This window comes from Metopolophium dirhodum, chromosome 5, assembly GCF_019925205.1.
Source record: "Metopolophium dirhodum isolate CAU chromosome 5, ASM1992520v1, whole genome shotgun sequence".
NCBI lineage: Eukaryota > Metazoa > Arthropoda > Insecta > Hemiptera > Aphididae > Metopolophium > Metopolophium dirhodum.
This window is the reverse complement of record NC_083564.1, coordinates 10,447,620-10,466,734: the sequence shown is the minus strand read 5'-3', so window position 1 is coordinate 10,466,734 and position 19,115 is coordinate 10,447,620. Positions and strand designations below refer to the sequence as shown.

General features: G+C 34.1%; 3 protein-coding genes across 3 annotated transcripts; 1 reads left to right on the top strand and 2 right to left on the bottom strand.

The window, feature by feature from the left end:
* Positions 1 to 1,882: 1,882 nt before the first annotated feature.
* LOC132944136 (zinc finger protein 830) lies at positions 1,883 to 5,579 on the bottom strand. The gene is made up of 5 exons (XM_061013322.1): positions 5,224 to 5,579; positions 4,171 to 4,391; positions 3,884 to 4,089; positions 3,643 to 3,812; positions 1,883 to 2,383 (listed from the first exon to the last, which is right to left on the bottom strand). Exons 1-5 carry the CDS (start codon positions 5,343 to 5,345, stop codon positions 2,236 to 2,238), a joined length of 867 nt encoding a protein of 288 aa, XP_060869305.1. The 5' UTR covers positions 5,346 to 5,579; the 3' UTR covers positions 1,883 to 2,235.
* A 5,725-nt stretch (positions 5,580 to 11,304) lies between these two features.
* Positions 11,305 to 13,268, top strand: LOC132944137 (signal recognition particle 19 kDa protein). Its single transcript, XM_061013323.1, has 3 exons — positions 11,305 to 11,553; positions 11,644 to 11,900; positions 13,030 to 13,268. The coding sequence occupies exons 1-3, from the start codon at positions 11,510 to 11,512 to the stop codon at positions 13,158 to 13,160; spliced, it is 432 nt and encodes a 143-aa protein (XP_060869306.1). The 5' UTR covers positions 11,305 to 11,509; the 3' UTR covers positions 13,161 to 13,268.
* On the bottom strand, positions 13,259 to 14,856 carry LOC132944135 (cytochrome b-c1 complex subunit 2, mitochondrial). The gene has a single exon (XM_061013319.1). The coding sequence runs from the start codon at positions 14,752 to 14,754 to the stop codon at positions 13,423 to 13,425; it is 1,332 nt and encodes a 443-aa protein (XP_060869302.1). The 5' UTR covers positions 14,755 to 14,856; the 3' UTR covers positions 13,259 to 13,422.
* Between the last annotated feature and the right edge of the window lie 4,259 nt (positions 14,857 to 19,115).

The following is a 19,115-nucleotide window of genomic DNA, read 5'->3' as shown; positions in this document are numbered from 1 at the left end:
GCTTATGAAATATAATTACAAACTACAGAAACACTGTTGCATGTTTAATATATCTATGGCACCTATCAACGTTATGCTTCCGTATTTTTTGTGTAAGTCACCAACATTAAAATATAATAAAGCGTAAAAAATGGAAAAATGTACATTAATCGAAATCATTACCATAGCCTCTGGTCGCTTACACTAATTTTATTATTTTCATTATTTCATATTTTCATCAACTGATTTAAACTTTCCCACGACAATTCAATATGAATTCGGAATATTAGTTTTTAATTTTTACCATGCCTACATGCCGAACAGCTCTCTATTATGCCACTCCATAATATTTATTATATATTTTCAAGACTGCAGAAATAATATCATATTATTATTGTTATTTGTTACACGAAATACTGGAAAACGATCTCTTGACGGTGGTGTAGCTAAATAGCCTATTCGTAACGCCGCCTTTACTGGTATTTAAAATATTATACATTTTCACTATAAATGTTATTAATTATTATAGGTACCCTGTTATTAAAACGACGCCACATTCACATAATGTATTATGTCCGTCTTACAAGTCGAACTATCGTAAAAATCCAACACATGAACACAGACGAATAAATGTTCTTACCATCGAGTTTCGTAATAAGATGATTTTGTTATGGGGGGGGGGGGGGGGGGGGGGTTGTAACTAATGAACAGTTAGCAGCTATATATACTGCTTTTAAGTTTTAACCCAAGTCCTATAGGTAACTGCTTGTATTTAGTATAATCTACAGGCGCGAACTGGCTGGGATGCTACAGCATCCCTTGCCCTAAAATATATTTGTCTAATATTATTTATTATATATCTAAAGACTCTAGACACCTAATGAACAGCAGATTGTCACCAACTTACGATTACTAGTAATCTATAATATTGTACAAGTTTGATTGAAAGTTGGTTGTAACTTGGTACTTATTTACGTTTTTAACGTATATTCAATATTTTTTCAAAACAAAATAAAATATATTAATATTTTATAAATAATCTACACGTATTAAATTCGCCCTAATAATTTTTGTTATTTGCCCTTTAAATTGTGTAGCATCCCGTGCCCTATTTCACCAGTCCGCGCCTGATTAATCTACTATTAGTTATTATAACTTATTAGTCCGCATTCAACACTTTCTACAGCTTAACTTTTTTGGATGCATAATATTGTTGATATTTTATTCAGGATTTATGCAATTTCTGTAGTCTGAATGAGATCAATTGAGTACAACAGAATATTCAAACAAGATACAAAAAATTATTATTGTACCCATCATTACTCCACTAGCTACAATGAAGTGGAACTTTTTAAACCAAACAAAAATATTCAGTTACTTGACTATAATTGAATAATAACTATTTCAGTTGGTTAGTAAATAAAATTTTTTTAAATAAGATCTGATTTGTTCAAAATGGGATGAAGGTGGTAGATATTGAAAATGTGTGAATAGCACTAAACAAAAATATTCTGCATGCACTGCAGTTCAACAAACATGCAAAATACCTAAATGTAACAAAGTAATTTAAGTAATGTAAATAATAATAATTTTGTTAACTTCCTGAGCGTCTACATCTAGTACAAAATTATTTTCATAGTACTCTTTTCCATCTTATGGCCGAGCCACCTCTACTAAAATACCAGGCCATCCATCAAACTATTATTTACAACAACATAGGTACTTGGAATGGACTGAAATAGTTGGAGCAGTTTGGTAGAAGCGTGCAAAAGGCTTTGATGACCTGTATTGCACTATAAATATTTAAAAAATAAAGGTTGAAGAAATACAGACAACTGCATTCTGCTAAATCAAAAAGTTTTTCTTATACTTGTACATGGTAATGTAAGATAACTACTATTTATATTTTAAATGTTTCACTATTATCTTGTTCATAAATAATAATAGCATTTCATTTTTATTATAATTTTATACATATACAAATATAGTTTATTCAGAATTATGTCTTGTATTCGATATTTTTAACTTTTAGACCAGCAAGCATATACATACACTACATATTATACCACATTAAAAAGTATTTCTTTTATACTTGGTTATACATGGTGATGAAAAATAACCATAATTTATAATTTTAAATAATTTATAATTAACTAGTTTAAAAACTGTAGCACGACATTTTTTAAATAATTTTATACACATAAAAAAAAATATATTTAACATTATGTTTCTAGCATAATCTTATATTCAATGTTTTTATTTTTTTGACCGCCAATCAATAAACTCGTCCATGTCAGAACCATCAGATTCTTCAATTTCATCTGGTTCATTTTTAATTTCCATGTTATTCATATTTTCTGTAGCTAAAGCAATTTTTTCTCTTTTCTTCTCTAGTTCAATAACTCTATAATATAAACAATATAATATTATAATAACATTAAAATACCAATAACTTGGTAGTAAATTTAAATATTTAACATGAACAATGTTACACGGCAATATATCACAGATAAACACTTTGTATAATACTTATAATGGATAACAACTATAGTTGTAATCACAAAATCACTAGTTTTGATATTTGTCCACTTCTAAAGATATATATTATTAACAACAGCGGACAAAGCAATGCTATGCATGATTATCTAGTGTACATATTATATTCAACAGTAGATTGTAGTTTTTAATGATCAGATATGTTAAACATAGGAATTTTGATAATTTCAACTAACAATTTTATTATTAACATTGTATGCATATTGATCAGTGCTTATTTGTATGTGGATACAACTATAAATAGTTATATTGCTACAGTAAATTATTACATTAAATGAATTACATTTTTATAATTTCATATTATTATCATACCAAACAATAACTAAAACAAAATGCAATAACTGTTAAATCAGATTTTGGCAAAATAAAACTGATAAATGATAACATTGGCCCATTGTACATTTGTACCCATATTTAAAATAAAATACAATTTTAAGTTGTTAACACCTATACATATATAAGTAAAATATAAAGTGCAATGATTATAAAATAATTTTTGAACTCAGACAACTCATTAATAAATTGTTAAAAATTACTAGTTGATAGTAATAGATAATATATATAATATATATATATATATATATAGACAATAATAAATTTATATAATATATGAATAAGTACCATGTAAATAAAATTGAATTGAGTATTTTATTAAAAGTTGAAATGATCTTTTTATTAACTAAAATAATATTTAGTATAATATACTATTGGAAATACTAATTTAAACCTACCCAACTACATTTTATTAATTTATGTAAAAAAAATTATGTAGACCATAATATAAACTTATTGCCCATATCTTTCATATTTAACCAATATACTTATTACTTATAAAAAAACCTAAAACTTTATCAAGTTTATGATTATGAATATTATAATTTATAACAACAGCCTCTTTCAAAATGATGCTCGTTGGGGGGGGGGGGGGGGATATGTCATATCCCCCTCACTCTTTGGCTTATTTTTGTCATATAAAATATATGATAATGTAATCAAAGTATATTTACTGCTATATAACATGGTCTGGGAAAAGTCGGAAATTCATAACCCCTTCTTTCAAAAAAATCTGAGCATGCCACTTGTCTTAATTATTAAAATGAAACATACTTAGACCAATGTTTGATTTGTTCGTCAATTTCTTCTACCTGTCGCCCATAAGTAGTTTCATCTTCATTATCTGCCATTATCTGTTCAGATAACATATTCTCTTCTTTAATTTCTTTTTGAAATTTTAAAAATTCTTCATCTATTGAGCTGACATATTCTTCTTTTCGAATCTAATAAAATACACAAAACACCATAACATTTAAAAATGACATATTAAAATTATAAATTAACCAAAATCCACCTTAGCATCCAACATTGGATCATCAAAAAATCCTTTTGGGAGTTCACCTCCGTCGAGATTTAAATCATCAAGAGTCTCTGGTTGTACATCCATTTTTTCATCAGTTTCTTGACTAACATTAGTATTTTCTGATGAAGTTGGCGTTGGGCTTTCAAAGAAATCACTAGGGACTTTTTCTGGTGGAGCTTTATAATTTTTTAAAATACCTATGTAAATGCATTAAAAATATATATATTTCATATATCAAATTAGATACTTCTTAATAACAATATAGAATTTTAAATTACCTTTTAATTTTTTTGGTGGAACAAAACTTTCTTGTTTAGGCAGAGTTCGTTTTAAGCTTTCCGTAGTCACCGCTAATCTTTCAGTCATTCTTGATGATTCTGGTTTACGTTTGGAAATGTTTTCCTTGTGAACTTTGGAAGAGATATGAACACTCCATGAAGAATCATCTTTTATGTTCAATTTACATACAGCGCATGACAATTGACCGCTTAAGCTATATGTGTATATGCTAATAATTAAGGATTTTAATTCAATACCATAATATCATACATTATTGCTTGGAAGTTGGAAGTTATAACTTTGATTATAAATACTAGTATTAATATTTTTTTTATCGATGGTTATAAATATATAATAAGATATGTTCGAGTATATCTTAATTAGACAATGATAAACGTATTAATTATAATCATATTTACTTTTAAATATGTATGAGATATCTATTTGATTCATTGTAAAAGTAAAAAAATAAAATCAAAATCGCATAGTAAAGCTTGCATATTGAGAAATGAAAAATTGTCAAAATAAAAAATAAAAATGTATACCTACCTAGAATAATGAAATTGGAAAAATGTAATGTATATATATTCATATCAATTCAAATAAATGCATTACCCATTTCTTTCTCACAGCAAGTTTATGCATAAAAATATAATATCTAAGTTAAGTGAAATAATTTTAACTATGTTTAGGGTATTAATAGTAGCTACACAATTTTACATACCTAATAACTATGTAGATAATTAATGAACCACAGCCATAATAGAATTCTAGGTATTATGTCGTCTATGGAATGAACACAGTATTAAATTTTAAAATTACTACCTGATATAGGATAGGTAGTATTTACAATCTTGTGATAAAAGCTACTCAGACTAATCAATAAATAATAATATATAGAACTTAACACTGCAAAAGTGAAAAATACACTGAATGCAAAAATTACATTTTGATATTTTTCTGCAATAAGTAATTATATGGTAATAAAATTAGCATATCAGACTCACAAAGCCATCAGACGATAAAATATGATCACAAAATTAAAAGGATATTTTGCCAGTGGCGACTCAATTTTCTTCTTCACCCTTTGAGTCTGCAGTTTTTGCTTGAGCATTAATAAACGCAATTCATTCTGGGACACTTGTTTCTTCTTCGTTGCACTCATCGATGCCATGTTTTGTACGATTTTTAAAAAACCCTCGAATAAATTAAAGACGACTATGCAACAAAACAATAAACATTCATTTAAAAGTTAACATTCGTAACGTAACCTCATACACGCAAGATACAATAAATAAATTATTAATTAACATAAACTATTATAATTTATAAGAACAGTTTAAAATTTAAATTCAAGGTTTGACCAACAAACGATATCAAGTATCAACTATCAACATAACATTAATATCAAATTTAATATTTATTATCTCTTCTATACACATGTGTCGGCGAAGATAGCAGCACAAGTCAAGAATTGGCGCTCATATACATGACGATGTACACGATAATTCAGTAATATTGTTCGTAGTGAAACACTGATGGACCGTAAACAACGGTCGGAGGGTCCACGATGCAGAGAACTGAAGCAGTGAGCTGGTGACTGCCTGGTGTACATAGTACCATCACAGATTATATGATCATATAATCTGTGGTACCATGAAGTATGAACTAAGATAGTATCTTAGTTCATGGTAGTACATACCATCTATTCTACATTATCCAACGGTCGAACGGCCAAATGCATAGAAAATTGAAGAATTATCTATTATCCAAGGCCGCGAATGCTAATCAGGCCGCATTACTATATACTGTATATAGGTAGTACTATATTGTTATAGTCGTCTATAACCCAATCTAACCTTTTTTTTTTACAGCGAATTTCCGTTGACGTCGGCCGTCGACCACTCTGTTTCATACAGGTCCCCTTTCTCTAGTAAATGCTAATGGACGTATGTCCGGATTTACTGTTGTTGTACTTGTAGGCTCAAGACAAAACTGAGAAAGTGATTCCAACAGTTCAAATTTAGTGCATTATAGAGATTTTATTGTTAAAAAAAAATCGTAATACACTGCACACACCACCAAACACCGGACACACGAAAATACACAACGGCAAACCTCCGGAGAAACATTCATGGTGAGTGATAACATTGTTCATAACTAAAGACCGGATTTATACTCTCTTAAAATACCTTAAATATGATGCTAATATTCTCGAAAAAACCTTAAAATATTCTCATTATATTCTCTTAAAAATTTAAAAAATATGCTAAAATATACAAAATATAAAAAAAAAAGCAAAAATATGCAAAAATAATCAATAAACATCATTATATTTACTTTAATATGCATTTAAAATTTTTTTTTTTTCAATTTTATATTAATAGTGAGTTAATTATTAGGTATTTAAAGTTTCGTATTCTAATGGAATATTATTGCACTTTAGTAAGAGTTGGAAATGATAAAATAAAAAATTGTAAATGTTCAAAAAAATTTTTTCTGGGTACCGTAATATTAAAATAAAAAATAAATACAAATTTTTTCTCACAATTTACGAAATATTCCAAAATATGCTAAATGAGTTAAATATTCTCTAACCCATAAAATATTCTCAAATATGCAAAAAAAACTTTTTTCTATGCATTCAGAATTGAACAAATCATCCACATTTTTTACTCTCATAAGACTGCATAGACCCAGTAACGATATGTAAAAACATATAAATCCGGTCTTTATTCATAACATAACGCCATGTCCTATGTGAGCGTGGCAAAAATCGGACGCACGGAACAGTATGGTCAGAACTCAGAATAGAATTCGCACGCACTTGCATAGGATGTGGCCTACGTATTGACGCCTAACCTCCAGAGATTGGAAGACGGCTGTCAACCATATTCTACGCAAGAGTGTCGTATGTCGCTTCTATGTAGAAATCTTAGTATATTTTATACTTTTATAATATACTTATGGTCCCACGACAGAACGACCTGAAAATATTGTCTGTAGCTGTGGGAGAAGAAGGATTTTGACAACAGTACTGTTGTCAGTCTATATACGCAAAGTTGGTCGTTCTCTCGTGGGCCTTAGTATAGTTTATCGACTATTGACACATACTTGTACAATCGCTCTTGAAGACTAAACCACAATATTAAAAATATTATTCTTTATACAGACTATACTGTGAAACTGTTTAGCTTCGTTACTTTGGTTCAGGACATGTAAGCAGCAAACTAACACATTTATACATACATGTCAAGGATCAAGCAGAGACGAATCTGATGAAGTATGGCTTCTTAGTGGCAACGAGTTGTATTTATGTGGATTTTAAAATGTTGAAAAAATTGTCTTATGGTGTTTAAGGTAAAATTTATTTTCATACTTATATCGTAGACCAAAGTTAGGACCAAATCTAATAAGGTTTTTTTTTATACTGTTAGGTTTGAAACGTATTCATGTTGAAAATACCATAACAGCTGCAAACGTTTTAGTTTAAAACCATACCATGATGTTTCTTCAATCGCTTGAATCTGAAACAATTGAATTACCAAAACACAATCAAATTTTTAATGAAGCGTTAGCAATATAAATTACAGAACAGAAAACTTATTCTGCCAATGACAGTGGTTTCACATAAAAATGGGATTACATTAGAGCCCAAACATGAATGAAAGAAACAAATTCGAATCCATATCGAACGCTTTGATCAGACAGTGCTTTGAAGCAAATGAAAACAAATCCATTCTTTGATTTGGAAAGTACGCCTTACATTCAGCTAACATTTTACCTAACAGAAAAAAAACTATCGTAATGATCTCAGATGTGTATGTTTTAATTGTAATTAATGAACTACTTATCAGTTTAATTGATTTATTAATTGATGTCTAGTAGTATCAGAAAGTATTTGAATTGTTATTCAGATTAATTGTTTAGAAAATCCAAAGAAAATTAAACTTGCTGAAAAATTGGTTTGCTTAAAACCAACAAACTACACATTCCGGGGTATAGTCCCACACCCCCACTGGAAATAAGACGACAGGCAATAGGAGAAGAATATAGAAAGAAATGCAATTCGACACAAAACACCAACTGTACGGATTTACGCTACAGCGCCACAAGGATTTACAATCAAAAAATGTGTACCTATATTTTGATGACTTGTAATTAATCAACTACTAATCAGTTCAAATGATTTATTGATTGATATCTTTTAGTATCAGAAAGTATTCGAATTGTTATTTAGCTCAATTGCTTATTCTAACTAGTCACTCAGTAGTCTCTTGCATGACTACTTGAAGGATTATTTGTTTAATGGAAATAATTAAGTTTAAATGTTAAATTTTTACATTATATAATGATTGCTTACCAACTCGGACTAAGATATATAAGATGTATATTTTAGTCTGTGTTACCGATAAAAAATTCAAAAGCCAAAGTTATCACCTGAAGCAACCTGTTGAAGTTTGTCCACTCGGAATGGGGCTCAGAGCCTATAGCTCTTAGAACAACACTAATACTAACACTCAGCTAAAAAATACAATAACCCATGTAATTTTCGACTAAACATTTATTTTATTATACCTAATGTTATACAATTTTTTTAATTATATTTTATATGTATTTAAAATTATATATGTATGTTATTTTATTTCATGTTATAAGAATAAGTATACCTGACCCACGGACTAAGATATAGTCTGTGACCTGACCAGATTATCCCTGGTGAGTAAATGAGTTGGAATTTTGGATTATTGATCCAATATAAAATTTAAATGAATCTAATGAAATATAACATAATAGCAAAATATAACAAGTTTTTTTTTGTGATTCTGCTTATTGTAAGCTTTAATTTTAAACATAATTTATTGTATTTATTAACACTAGGAATATGAATTGCATCTTAGAGTAAATATTTTAGATACCTTTCTCGTAGAAGAAAAAAATAATTACATGCTGTAACCAATAAACTAATTATCTTAACTATCAAACCTGATATTACGTTGACATTCAACTCTCACAGCTACCATTATACAGTTATGATTCTAAATAGCAAATAATTTTCTTAACTTCTACTACAAAATCTATAGGTAAACTTATTAGTTATTTGAAACTAACCTGAGGTACTTAATTATTTAAAATAATACATGCGATTCATTTGTTGTTAAAACTGGGAGTATGAACAACTCAATCTTAGTCATTACTGAATGATATAACATTAAATATTACATTGGGCTCGGATGTTTATGACTGAACATATTTCAGAATTATACCGAAAGGTTCTATTTTATTATTACTTTAATGCTTGGATTTACTCATATAATTTTGAAATAGATGTTCTTGGGGTCAATACATTTTATACATTAAATTATTTTTACCTATTGAATGAGATTTTCTAAGCTACACACACAAATCGTAAAGTTTAAGCACAGACTAATATGAACTATATTTTCATAGTCGGTACTACTAGCACTACTAGTGGTGCACTAGTAATATTTCCATATCCAAACTATACTGGCTATATAGCTTTTGACATGAGTGTTATATGAAACATCTATTTTATCTGTCTGACTATTTTACTATGCCTATAATAGCTTAATATATTTTTCAATATTGTCTAAAAGGATAGCTGTTTTCTTATTTCAGCAACTAAATATGTATTTTTATGCTCTAACCATTTCAAGTTTCTGCACATTTCTATTCATAAATAGGTACTTAACATTTTTAATAACTCTTGATAAACGAGGAGTTTTTAGGATTTAGGCAGGTATTTGTATGTATAATTGTAGAATGATATAATGTCTATATATAATTTATACCGGGGAACTCTATTGCTTAATTATTGAGATAAAATAAATGTTTTATCTAAGTTTAAGGATAGGTTGTTTTTTCAATATTATTGAATATTGTAGTCTGTGTTTATTGTTATATTAAGTAGGTACATAACACAATTTAAATGTACAACATATTATAATACGGTTATTACCATTAGCATATAATATTATAGGCACACAGTACACTATAAATTCATACTGTAGTAGGTACTGCACACAATTTTAGTCTGAATTACCTGTGTAGTGTGTACCTACTGTACCTACTGAACAAAAACTGTTTGGCAAACCTATACCAATATACTATTCAATGCATACATAATCGTAGATATAATATAGTCTTCCATTTTATTTGTAAACAATTGTATAATAAATAAAACCCTTTCTACAGTCTGTGATGTGACATTTGGCTTACGCCGATTATTCTGTTTATTTCTAAACATGCTGTTTCAAAAATGTAATGAACATTCAAGTCACAAGATTTTCGAGAAGAAAAATTTGATACATATCAACAGACGTACCGACTCGTATCGAACTATCGAAGTCTGAGTATGATACGGATCGGTATCGCTTTTATAGTCTTTTTTTTTTTTGTTTACAATGAAGTACCTACCTCCTTTAAGTGTGATGCTTGTGATGGTGGTTGAGTTACATTACATAATAATAAACAAAATTACATACAAATAATCCTAAATCCAAATCAACATGAATAAAAAGATAGAGTAACATTATAAATTTCATAAGTAATATTTCAAAAAATTATTCCATATTTTTATTTTTATATATTTTTTTTATTTTTGTGTATTGCTATATTCTTTATATTATTATATTCTGTGACATTGCCATAGAACAATATTGCACGTGTGCTCGAACCCATGGAAATAGATAAACGAGCTCGAACCCTCAAAATTTACCCGATACACTCCAAATTTTCCCTTGAAAATTTTGATACCGATTTGTGATCACCGATACATACTTTTTGTTCAAAATTGCCAATTTCAGCGATTTGTCATGTTATAAACATAATTTAAATGTGAGTACGTGATATTGTGACAATTATGAGGCTGTGATAGTGTGAAAGAACTGACAAATGTACTATTTATGATAAATTATATATATTTTATAATGGTACTATTCAGTGTTCTATGCGAATTGCGAATGCCCAATGAGGGAATGTCAAATATTGTCAATGATTCTTTATTTCTTTGAAGTTTGGACGGAGAAGTGAAGGGGAAATAAAGCAATCAGGCTCTACTGCTCTAGCGCTACCTATATTCATCACAATATAAACGTGTCACTATTCGCCACGGCTATTATAGAATATAGATAATATTACAATCACAATAATACATAATAATATTATCCTTATTTATCCATACACATTATTAATATCAAATGGTCAATACTAAATTAATAGTAATAGAAAAGGTACAACCATGACCGTGTATTAGATTATTACGATTATTAGAATTTCGTTTTATAATTTTAATGTTTGTTGTGAGCTTAAAGAAAAATGTCGAGCATTTACGCCGAGAAGAAACCAAGCGATCGGTCCAGGTAAGTTGATCAATCGATTTGACCAGTGCTTCGTTTCTGGTAGGTACCCATGTTACAATATTAACCGACGTTGTTTCCATTTTGGTGTAGATGGATATGCATATACCCAGCGTATTTGAATAATAAAAAAACGTTGGCCGAGGGACGTATTGTACCGAAAAAATTTGCAGTGGAAAATCCAACTTACCAAGAGATTCTCGAAGTGGTCAAGGCATCTGGTTTCAATGCCGAAGTTGAAAACAAGCAGTATTCCCGTGAATGTAGCAAGGAATGGCACTTCCGTGGTCGGATACGGGTACAACTTAAGAATGATGACGGAACACCTTTCAACCAAACGTTTCCTTCGAGTGAGTTTAAAAAAAAATGATAAAGATGTACTAATAAGCAGTAAATACAACAAATATAAAACCAATGCTAGAATTTCTGTCAATCTCTGTTAAATGTATAATTTATTAAGATTTACGATCATTCTAATCTTAATGTAACTATTATAGTAGGTAGGTACACTGGTACACAATTATGATAGAACCTGATAACGTTAACTAAACACAAAATTGAAATTTGAAATAATTTTAATAATATTGTTCTGAAAATTTGAATATTTCAATGAATTCATCGTTGCCCATAGTTTTTGTTAGTTGATTTTCAAGTTTCAATATTTAATATGGAGCGTTTAAAGTTTAAACTGTTTTGAAGCATTGAATTACCTCACCAATTCTTACACACCTCGAAGCAATAAAGCTTCAATCACACTCTTTAAAGCTTGAAGAAAATTGTATTAATTTGTTAAAATTAGGATAAACAGTTTTTGAAATATTAATTTTAAGTCTTCTTGCGGAATTTTAGTATTTCCACATATACCTACTTGTAAATTTGTAATACAGTTCTTTGCAACAATCATTAATTCTGATACCAAACAACTAATAAGTAATAAATAAATATCAAATTGAAATATGTTTTAAAAGAAATAGAAAACACAAATAATATAATACCAAAAGTATTTTAGGGCTATGATCCCTCTTAAATTATTCAAATATGGTAGTAGGTAGGTAGGTTATTAAAAAATATGTGTTTCTTATTTTTATAATAAATTAAGTAATTATAAAGTAGTAGACACCCTTTTCATATAAATATTGGTATCTGAAAATAATTTTAATTGCAACAATAGTAATGCAATTCAATGCATTTCTTTGATAACTTTAAACTGTATTAAATCAATATAACAATAATTTATTATCATATTTTAATTTGCCACTAGTTTAGACATTTTTTGCAGTTTGTCTCGTCATAGAATTCTTTTCTTACAGCAATGGACATACTTGAACATTTTGATCATTGACATCACATCTATTATTAAGTGTATCCACAACATAACATAGTTGATAATATAAAAATTTACAATAAGCTAATTATTTATGTATGTTTTTTAAACAAATACTCAACTTTATTGTTAAAAATTTAATAACTGTGTTTCAGGAGAGAGTTTGATGAAACATTGTGGAGTACAAATACCAAAACTAAAAAGTCGTGCTATGAAAGTACCTGGCCCTGAGCAACAAAACAAAAATGAACCAAGTGGAAGCAAAAAGAAAAAAGGCCGTAAATAGAATACCACCAAGGAATCTTAAGCTCTAATGTAATATTTTATTTTGTCGTACTTTTATGATGAAATAAGTTGTGCAAATTTATTATAATAAATACAATGTTAAACTTGATGTTTTATTTTTATTTTTTTTATATTCTATAAATGTATTTAATTATAACAGACATTTAGGTAAATGTAAAAAAAAAAAATCAGTTGAACAATAAAAGTATATTTAGAGTTTAGAATTTTACTAACAAAGTTTCAAGTTAAAATTAAACACTAAATTACAAATTATCCAAGTAAGGTGTAGTTGCTACATTACCATAACCAGCCAATGACAACTTGCTACCAGCTACTTTGCTGGCTGCTTTCTTCACATCCTCAATGGTAACAGCTTCAACAGCAGAAATTAACTTCTCAAATGGTATTACTTGTCCAGTGGTGGCAGCTTGGTAAGTAATATTTTCTAGGACTCCGGCACTAGATTCTGATGCTGATACAAGTGAGAGAATCAATTGTTTCTTGGCCCTGCACACTTCGGTTTCGGTAACTGTAGGGGATCTTAAGCTCTGCACCGCAGCTTTTAAGACATTACTCACATCTTTGCCGTTGTATGCTAACAGGAAACCGAAGAGACCGGAATCTGAATAGTTATAGTTTACGGCAGATACAGCAAAATTATCTGAACAGTTTGATTTTAGGATATTTTGTTCCAAGACTCCTTGTCCAACTCCCCATTTCACTGATGATCCTTTGCCAAGCAAATATTGAAGTACGGCATATGAGGCACTTTGCGAATCTTTATAGCTTACTCCTTCACCTACAACAGCCAAATAAGTAACGTCCAATGCCTTAGACTTCCTCAGGTCTCCGCCGAAATATTTGGATTTTGGCGAACAGCTTGCTTCTCCGTCGGGTAAATTCAAGTCTTCCGAAACATGCACCAGTGTGTCCAAGTCAACTCCGACACTAGATATGATAGCGTTTTGGTTGTTGAAATTTTTCTTGACGTAATACAAGAGATGTTCCGATCCTAATTTCTTGACGTTGTACTTGGGCAAAAACACTGTGTTACCGAGGGCGTTTCTGTACGCGGCCTTATGCGCTAAATCCAAAACTCTGAACTCGGGCGACACGGTCAGCAGATCGTATTCTACGCGTTTCAAGTTGTCGGTGAGCTCCCAAGGCTTGAACGTCTGATTCGAAATGGACTCAATGTAATACTTTAAGCTGCTGACGAGATTTTCCTTGTGTGCTTCGATGGTGTACGTGATAGTCTCGCGGTCGGAAGTTACGTAGTAGTTGGTGCCCAAGTGACCAAGGTTTCGTATGATCGAAAATGTGGATGACGATTCGGTGCTGAGTCCGGCAGAGCTTCGGACCAGATGGGAGATACCCGCGTTCTCTGGGTCTTCGTACCGCGATCCGGCCAAGAAAGTCACCGACACCCGTCCGATATTGGTCGGGTAATCGGGAACGGCTACGACCAGAGAGTTGTTGGGCAATTTTTTCGTCTGCACCTGTGGGCCTTTGATGGATAACGCCGCCGCCTTGTTGGCGTAACAGCGTTTGGCGATGCTGTTCATCACTGGAGTCTTCAACGTTGACATGGACATTTTAAGCAAAACTCTTCGACTCGTCGGTGAACTTTTTGATCTTGAGTACAAATGCGCGATTCACATTTACGAGGAAAATAATCGCGTTAGGGCAAACGGGTAGCAAACGAAAATCTATGATTGAAAAACAGCTGGAATGATAACATGCCGACCGTTTGTTCATACTCTTTGGAATATTTTTACAATGATCCACCTATATAAAACCATATATTGTTCTATGATAAAACAGAGACCCGTGTGGCGCTCCGATTCCGACTAGGCATAATTTTTGAAACAACCAATGAAAAAATCGCGTTTCCCGGATGGGCGGTCTCCCGGCGGTGGCGTAGCCGTCGCTGTGTTATCACCGCTCCTTATCACTTTGACGATTTTTTTCAAAATTTCTTCAGATTTTTCGTCTTTACTCCGCCTGAGGACTTTCCGCGTCCCCGCTCGGACCTTATTCGCGTTCCCCGCTAAATTGAATGGCCGCGCGCGACCGCACGTCTTCCTCCGGGACGTGTCACGGGGCGGAGAAGTCGATCGCGGAGAGCGCGTCGTCGTCACGATTTTAACGATTTTTCGAAAATTTTCGCCGTAAGTCGCGTTTAACTCCTTTTTGAGACGTCGGACCTCCCCGTCGAAAACGTATTCGCGTTCCCCGCTAAATGTATAGGCCGCGCGTGGCCGTACTTCCTTTTCGACGAATCCTTGGGCGGAGCGGCGTCGCGGAAAGCAGACGGCCAATATCGCCGCCGTCGTGTAGGTATTACTATATACAGGCATAAATACATGCGTCGGAAGGTTCGTTTTTTTTCGCGTATTCGACGGCGTAATATACTTTTCAACTCGGTAGGTAGGTAGGTAGGTAAGTAAGGCGTTGATGCGGATGACATGCGGTTCGTGGTTTCGATACCGGCCTCCGGGATTGTGATTAATTTGCGGCGGCCGTGTTAAACCAAATTTTCTTTTTTCGCGTTTTTTTGTTTCGTAATTTATCTTTTGCTACCACTTCCGCCTCATAATGTTATTCGTATTTAACGAACATTTTTGATTTTTTTCAAAATTCGAGTTTTAGCCCTTTTCGACACGTCTGCCCTGCCGTCGACGACTTATTCGTGTTCCCCGCTAAATTTATAGGCCGCGTGCGGCCGTACTTCCTTCAGGACAAGTCCCGGGGCGGAGCGGCGGCGCGGAAAGCAGACGGCTTATATCGCCGCCGTTGCGTAGGTATTACTAAATACGTGCGTCGGAAGGTTCGATTTCGTTCGCGTTTTCGACGTCTTAGGCCCGTTTCACATGGACGCGTATCATACGCGTCCATGTGAAACGGGCCTTAGGGCGGCGGGGCCTGTCGTCCGCCGTCCGAACTGGTCACAACGCCCTTTGAAGGACGTCTAAACCGCGTTCGTAATTCGCCGGGACGCCGAAACGGTTTAAGAGTCATGGATTTAACAACTCAGTAGGTAGGTAGGTTGGTGAGCGTTGGTGCGGATGACCTGCCGGTTGTGGTTTCGAAGCCGGCCGCCGGGATTGTCGTAAATTTGCGGCGGTCGTGTAAAACCGAATTTTTTTTTCGTGTTTTATTTTTTGCGTTATTTACCTTTTGCTATCACTTCTGCCTTATCATATTTAACGAAAATTCTAGTTTCACCGCCTTTACGAATGTCGTACGACCCCGTTCGGATTGTATTCGCGTTCCCGGCTAAATGTATAGACTGCGCGCGGCCGTACTTTGACATTGACGAGTCCCGGGCCGATTGACATCGAGGATGAGATCGCCGCCGTAGTGTCACTATTACTACATACAGGCTTGAATATATGCGCCCGAAATGTTATGAATTTTTTTCACGTAATTTATTACTTAATTTTGGGTTTTCGCCGTTTTTGGTGACAGTAATGAACGCTGTCCATGATTCGACGCAGTCGGATTGCATACCTGACGACGTGACCCGGCCGTCGCACAGTTTAATTATAAACTCAATATGTTTAAAATTATTCACTCTACCTTTCAAATAAATATCTACCAGCCGGTATTGTCCGAGTTGCGATCGCAATAGACGAATTGCGGTCTTAATAATATTGAAGGTAAAATTAACGTCTTAATTGCGGTCAGTATCCGGTTATCGATTATCCGATGAGCTCTTATCCAATTTTCGATGAAATGTGTATCATACAAATATGAACTGGTTTAATATTATAAATGTATTAATTTTATTCGTTGAATGTGTGTTTTGTATTTTAAAATGTGACTATATTATAATTTAATGTGTAAGTGTAACTATAAACTAACTATAAATTTGTATTTTGACGTAACGTATTTTGACCGTTTCATTTTTGTATTTAGCATAATAATATGTAACTATGTCAATATTAAAAACATAATAATTATTAATCATATTTTTTTACCGCAACTAGGATTTTATACTGCAGGTCCACGGTCATTATACTTTTCATAATCGACGAACGAGTTTTTTTATTTAAAATATATATTTTAATGATTTTATTAGTCGTTAAATCTGTAACAATTGATTATACGCTCGACAAAACGGAAAAAAAAAGATATTTTTTTTGTTAACATCAAAATATGTTTAATAATTAGGTATAAACCAAAAATAGTAAGAACATTTATGAACAACAATTTTCAAAAAAATTAGCACATTGGCTAAAAAAAAATATAAATATAATATTTTACATAATATTATGCATTTATGATAATAAAAAAAAAAAAAATCAAAATTTAAAATAATATGTGAACAATTGGGAATAATTTAATGAAATTTAAAGAAAAAAAAATACGACGGACAGGATAGACACAATAAACAAAGGGGGGAGAATGCGAGATGGCGATTGGTGCCGAAATGCAGTGTTGCTGGCCACTGGTCACCTCTGCACGTTCTCCGACCTGTCCCGCGGGTTGACGAGTTTCGCTGGCGCGTTTGCTCGGCCGCTTGACGACCTTGCCCAGCCGGCGAGGCCAGACCGAGACGGCCATGGGAGCAACTACGGTTGACGGCGACGGACGGCGGCTAAAGCGCGATGTCGTGCGCGTCGATGGTCGACGGCGTGACGACTCGGCCGACGGACGGCGAAGACCAAGACGCGGAGCGAGCGAAGTGAGATTTTGTGCTGCGGAACCGGTGGGGACGAGCGAAACGGCCGATGTGGGATTACCGCTGGGCGAAAATGCGAAAGTCAGCGGACCACAGCGCGATCCTTGACTCTCGGTCATTTTCGCCTTGGCGTTGTCCCTTCGGCCGCGTCCTCGTTCCGCCGCCGCGGTGAAGTCGCGCACCGCCAGACCCTGTGAAACAGTCAAGTTTCCGTGAGTCCGGCGCCGCTGACGTCCCCGTGTTCCTAGCACGGAAATCTCCATACCACTCACCCCGTGCCGAAGTCTCCGCCGCTGCCGTCATACCTAGTCGTCATCGCCGTCGTATCCAGTCGGTGTACCGTCGGGGCGGAATCGTTGCCCGCGCCGGTACCTCTACTATATAGCCGCCGTGTCGTCACCGTCTTCCGTCGCCGCCGCTCCGCGTGACCGTAACTGCAGCCGGGCGCTCGCCGAGCCGCCAGAGGGTCTCGCGCGTCAACGACGACCGAGCGCGCTACGCCAGCGGAACCCGTCGCGCCCCAGGTGGTCGGAAAACGTGCGCGGGTGACTTACCGCCGCGCACCGTCCGTGCTCTTTCTCGCATCCTTCCCTCCATTCCGTCGCCGTCATCCTGTCCGTCGTCTTCAGCCCAGGGGCGAGCTGCGGACGGCTTCTCATCGGCGGCAGCACAGACCGCGGAAAAAGCGTCTGACGCCTTTCCACCTCGTACGACGAAGTGGATCGCAGTTTCCGGGTGTGCTGCCGCCGGGTATCCAGCCGTCCGAACAGCTCACCAAAACTATTCCTCACAGCTATACCCCTGGCCGGATCGATGTTCTCATCATCCAAAACGTCGTCGAGCGGTCTGCCCTCGGGAGTCGGAGTGGGATCGGCAGGCCCCGACTCCGAGGACGGCGCGTCCCCACACGACGACGACGCACAAATGTTCGCCAGCAAAACGGAATGGTCGTCTTCTGCTTCCGAAATTTTCGAAACACCTCGACGTTTTCGTCACACTCTTTCCCATCTGCGCCTCCAAGAATCGGATTTTGTTCATCCGACTCCGGGGTCTGATCGTCGCCACTTGCAGTAGTGCGACCGAATCAATGGCAGACAGAAGAAGGGTATAACTACTAGACGCACGAGGTATTCGTCGTTTTCGGCAGCGTAAGTGCCTTCCATTTTGTTGACTGCAATGTCTTCTAAGGTTTCGAGTAATATGACGTTTGCCGCGTAGCGTGCGATGTTGTAATAGTTATAGTTGCCATATTTTATTTTTCGGGTGAAG

Excerpts from the sequence above, each read along its gene's own strand:
- LOC132944136 (XM_061013322.1), bottom strand. The coding sequence starts at position 5,345 with ATGGCATCGATGAGTGCAACGAAGAAGAAACAAGTGTCCCAGAATGAA. Across the intron at positions 4,392-5,223 it reads ATTGAGTCGCCACTGGCAAA|ATATAGCTTAAGCGGTCAAT; the intron begins ATATCCTTTTAA and ends TAGCATATACAC. Across the intron at positions 4,090-4,170 it reads TCCACCAAAAAAATTAAAAG|GTATTTTAAAAAATTATAAA; the intron begins GTAATTTAAAAT and ends GCATTTACATAG.
- LOC132944135 (XM_061013319.1), bottom strand. The coding sequence starts at position 14,754 with ATGTCCATGTCAACGTTGAAGACTCCAGTGATGAACAGCATCGCCAAA.
- LOC132944137 (XM_061013323.1), top strand. The coding sequence starts at position 11,510 with ATGTCGAGCATTTACGCCGAGAAGAAACCAAGCGATCGGTCCAG. Across the intron at positions 11,554-11,643 it reads AAACCAAGCGATCGGTCCAG|ATGGATATGCATATACCCAG; the intron begins GTAAGTTGATCA and ends ATTTTGGTGTAG. Across the intron at positions 11,901-13,029 it reads CAACCAAACGTTTCCTTCGA|GAGAGAGTTTGATGAAACAT; the intron begins GTGAGTTTAAAA and ends ACTGTGTTTCAG.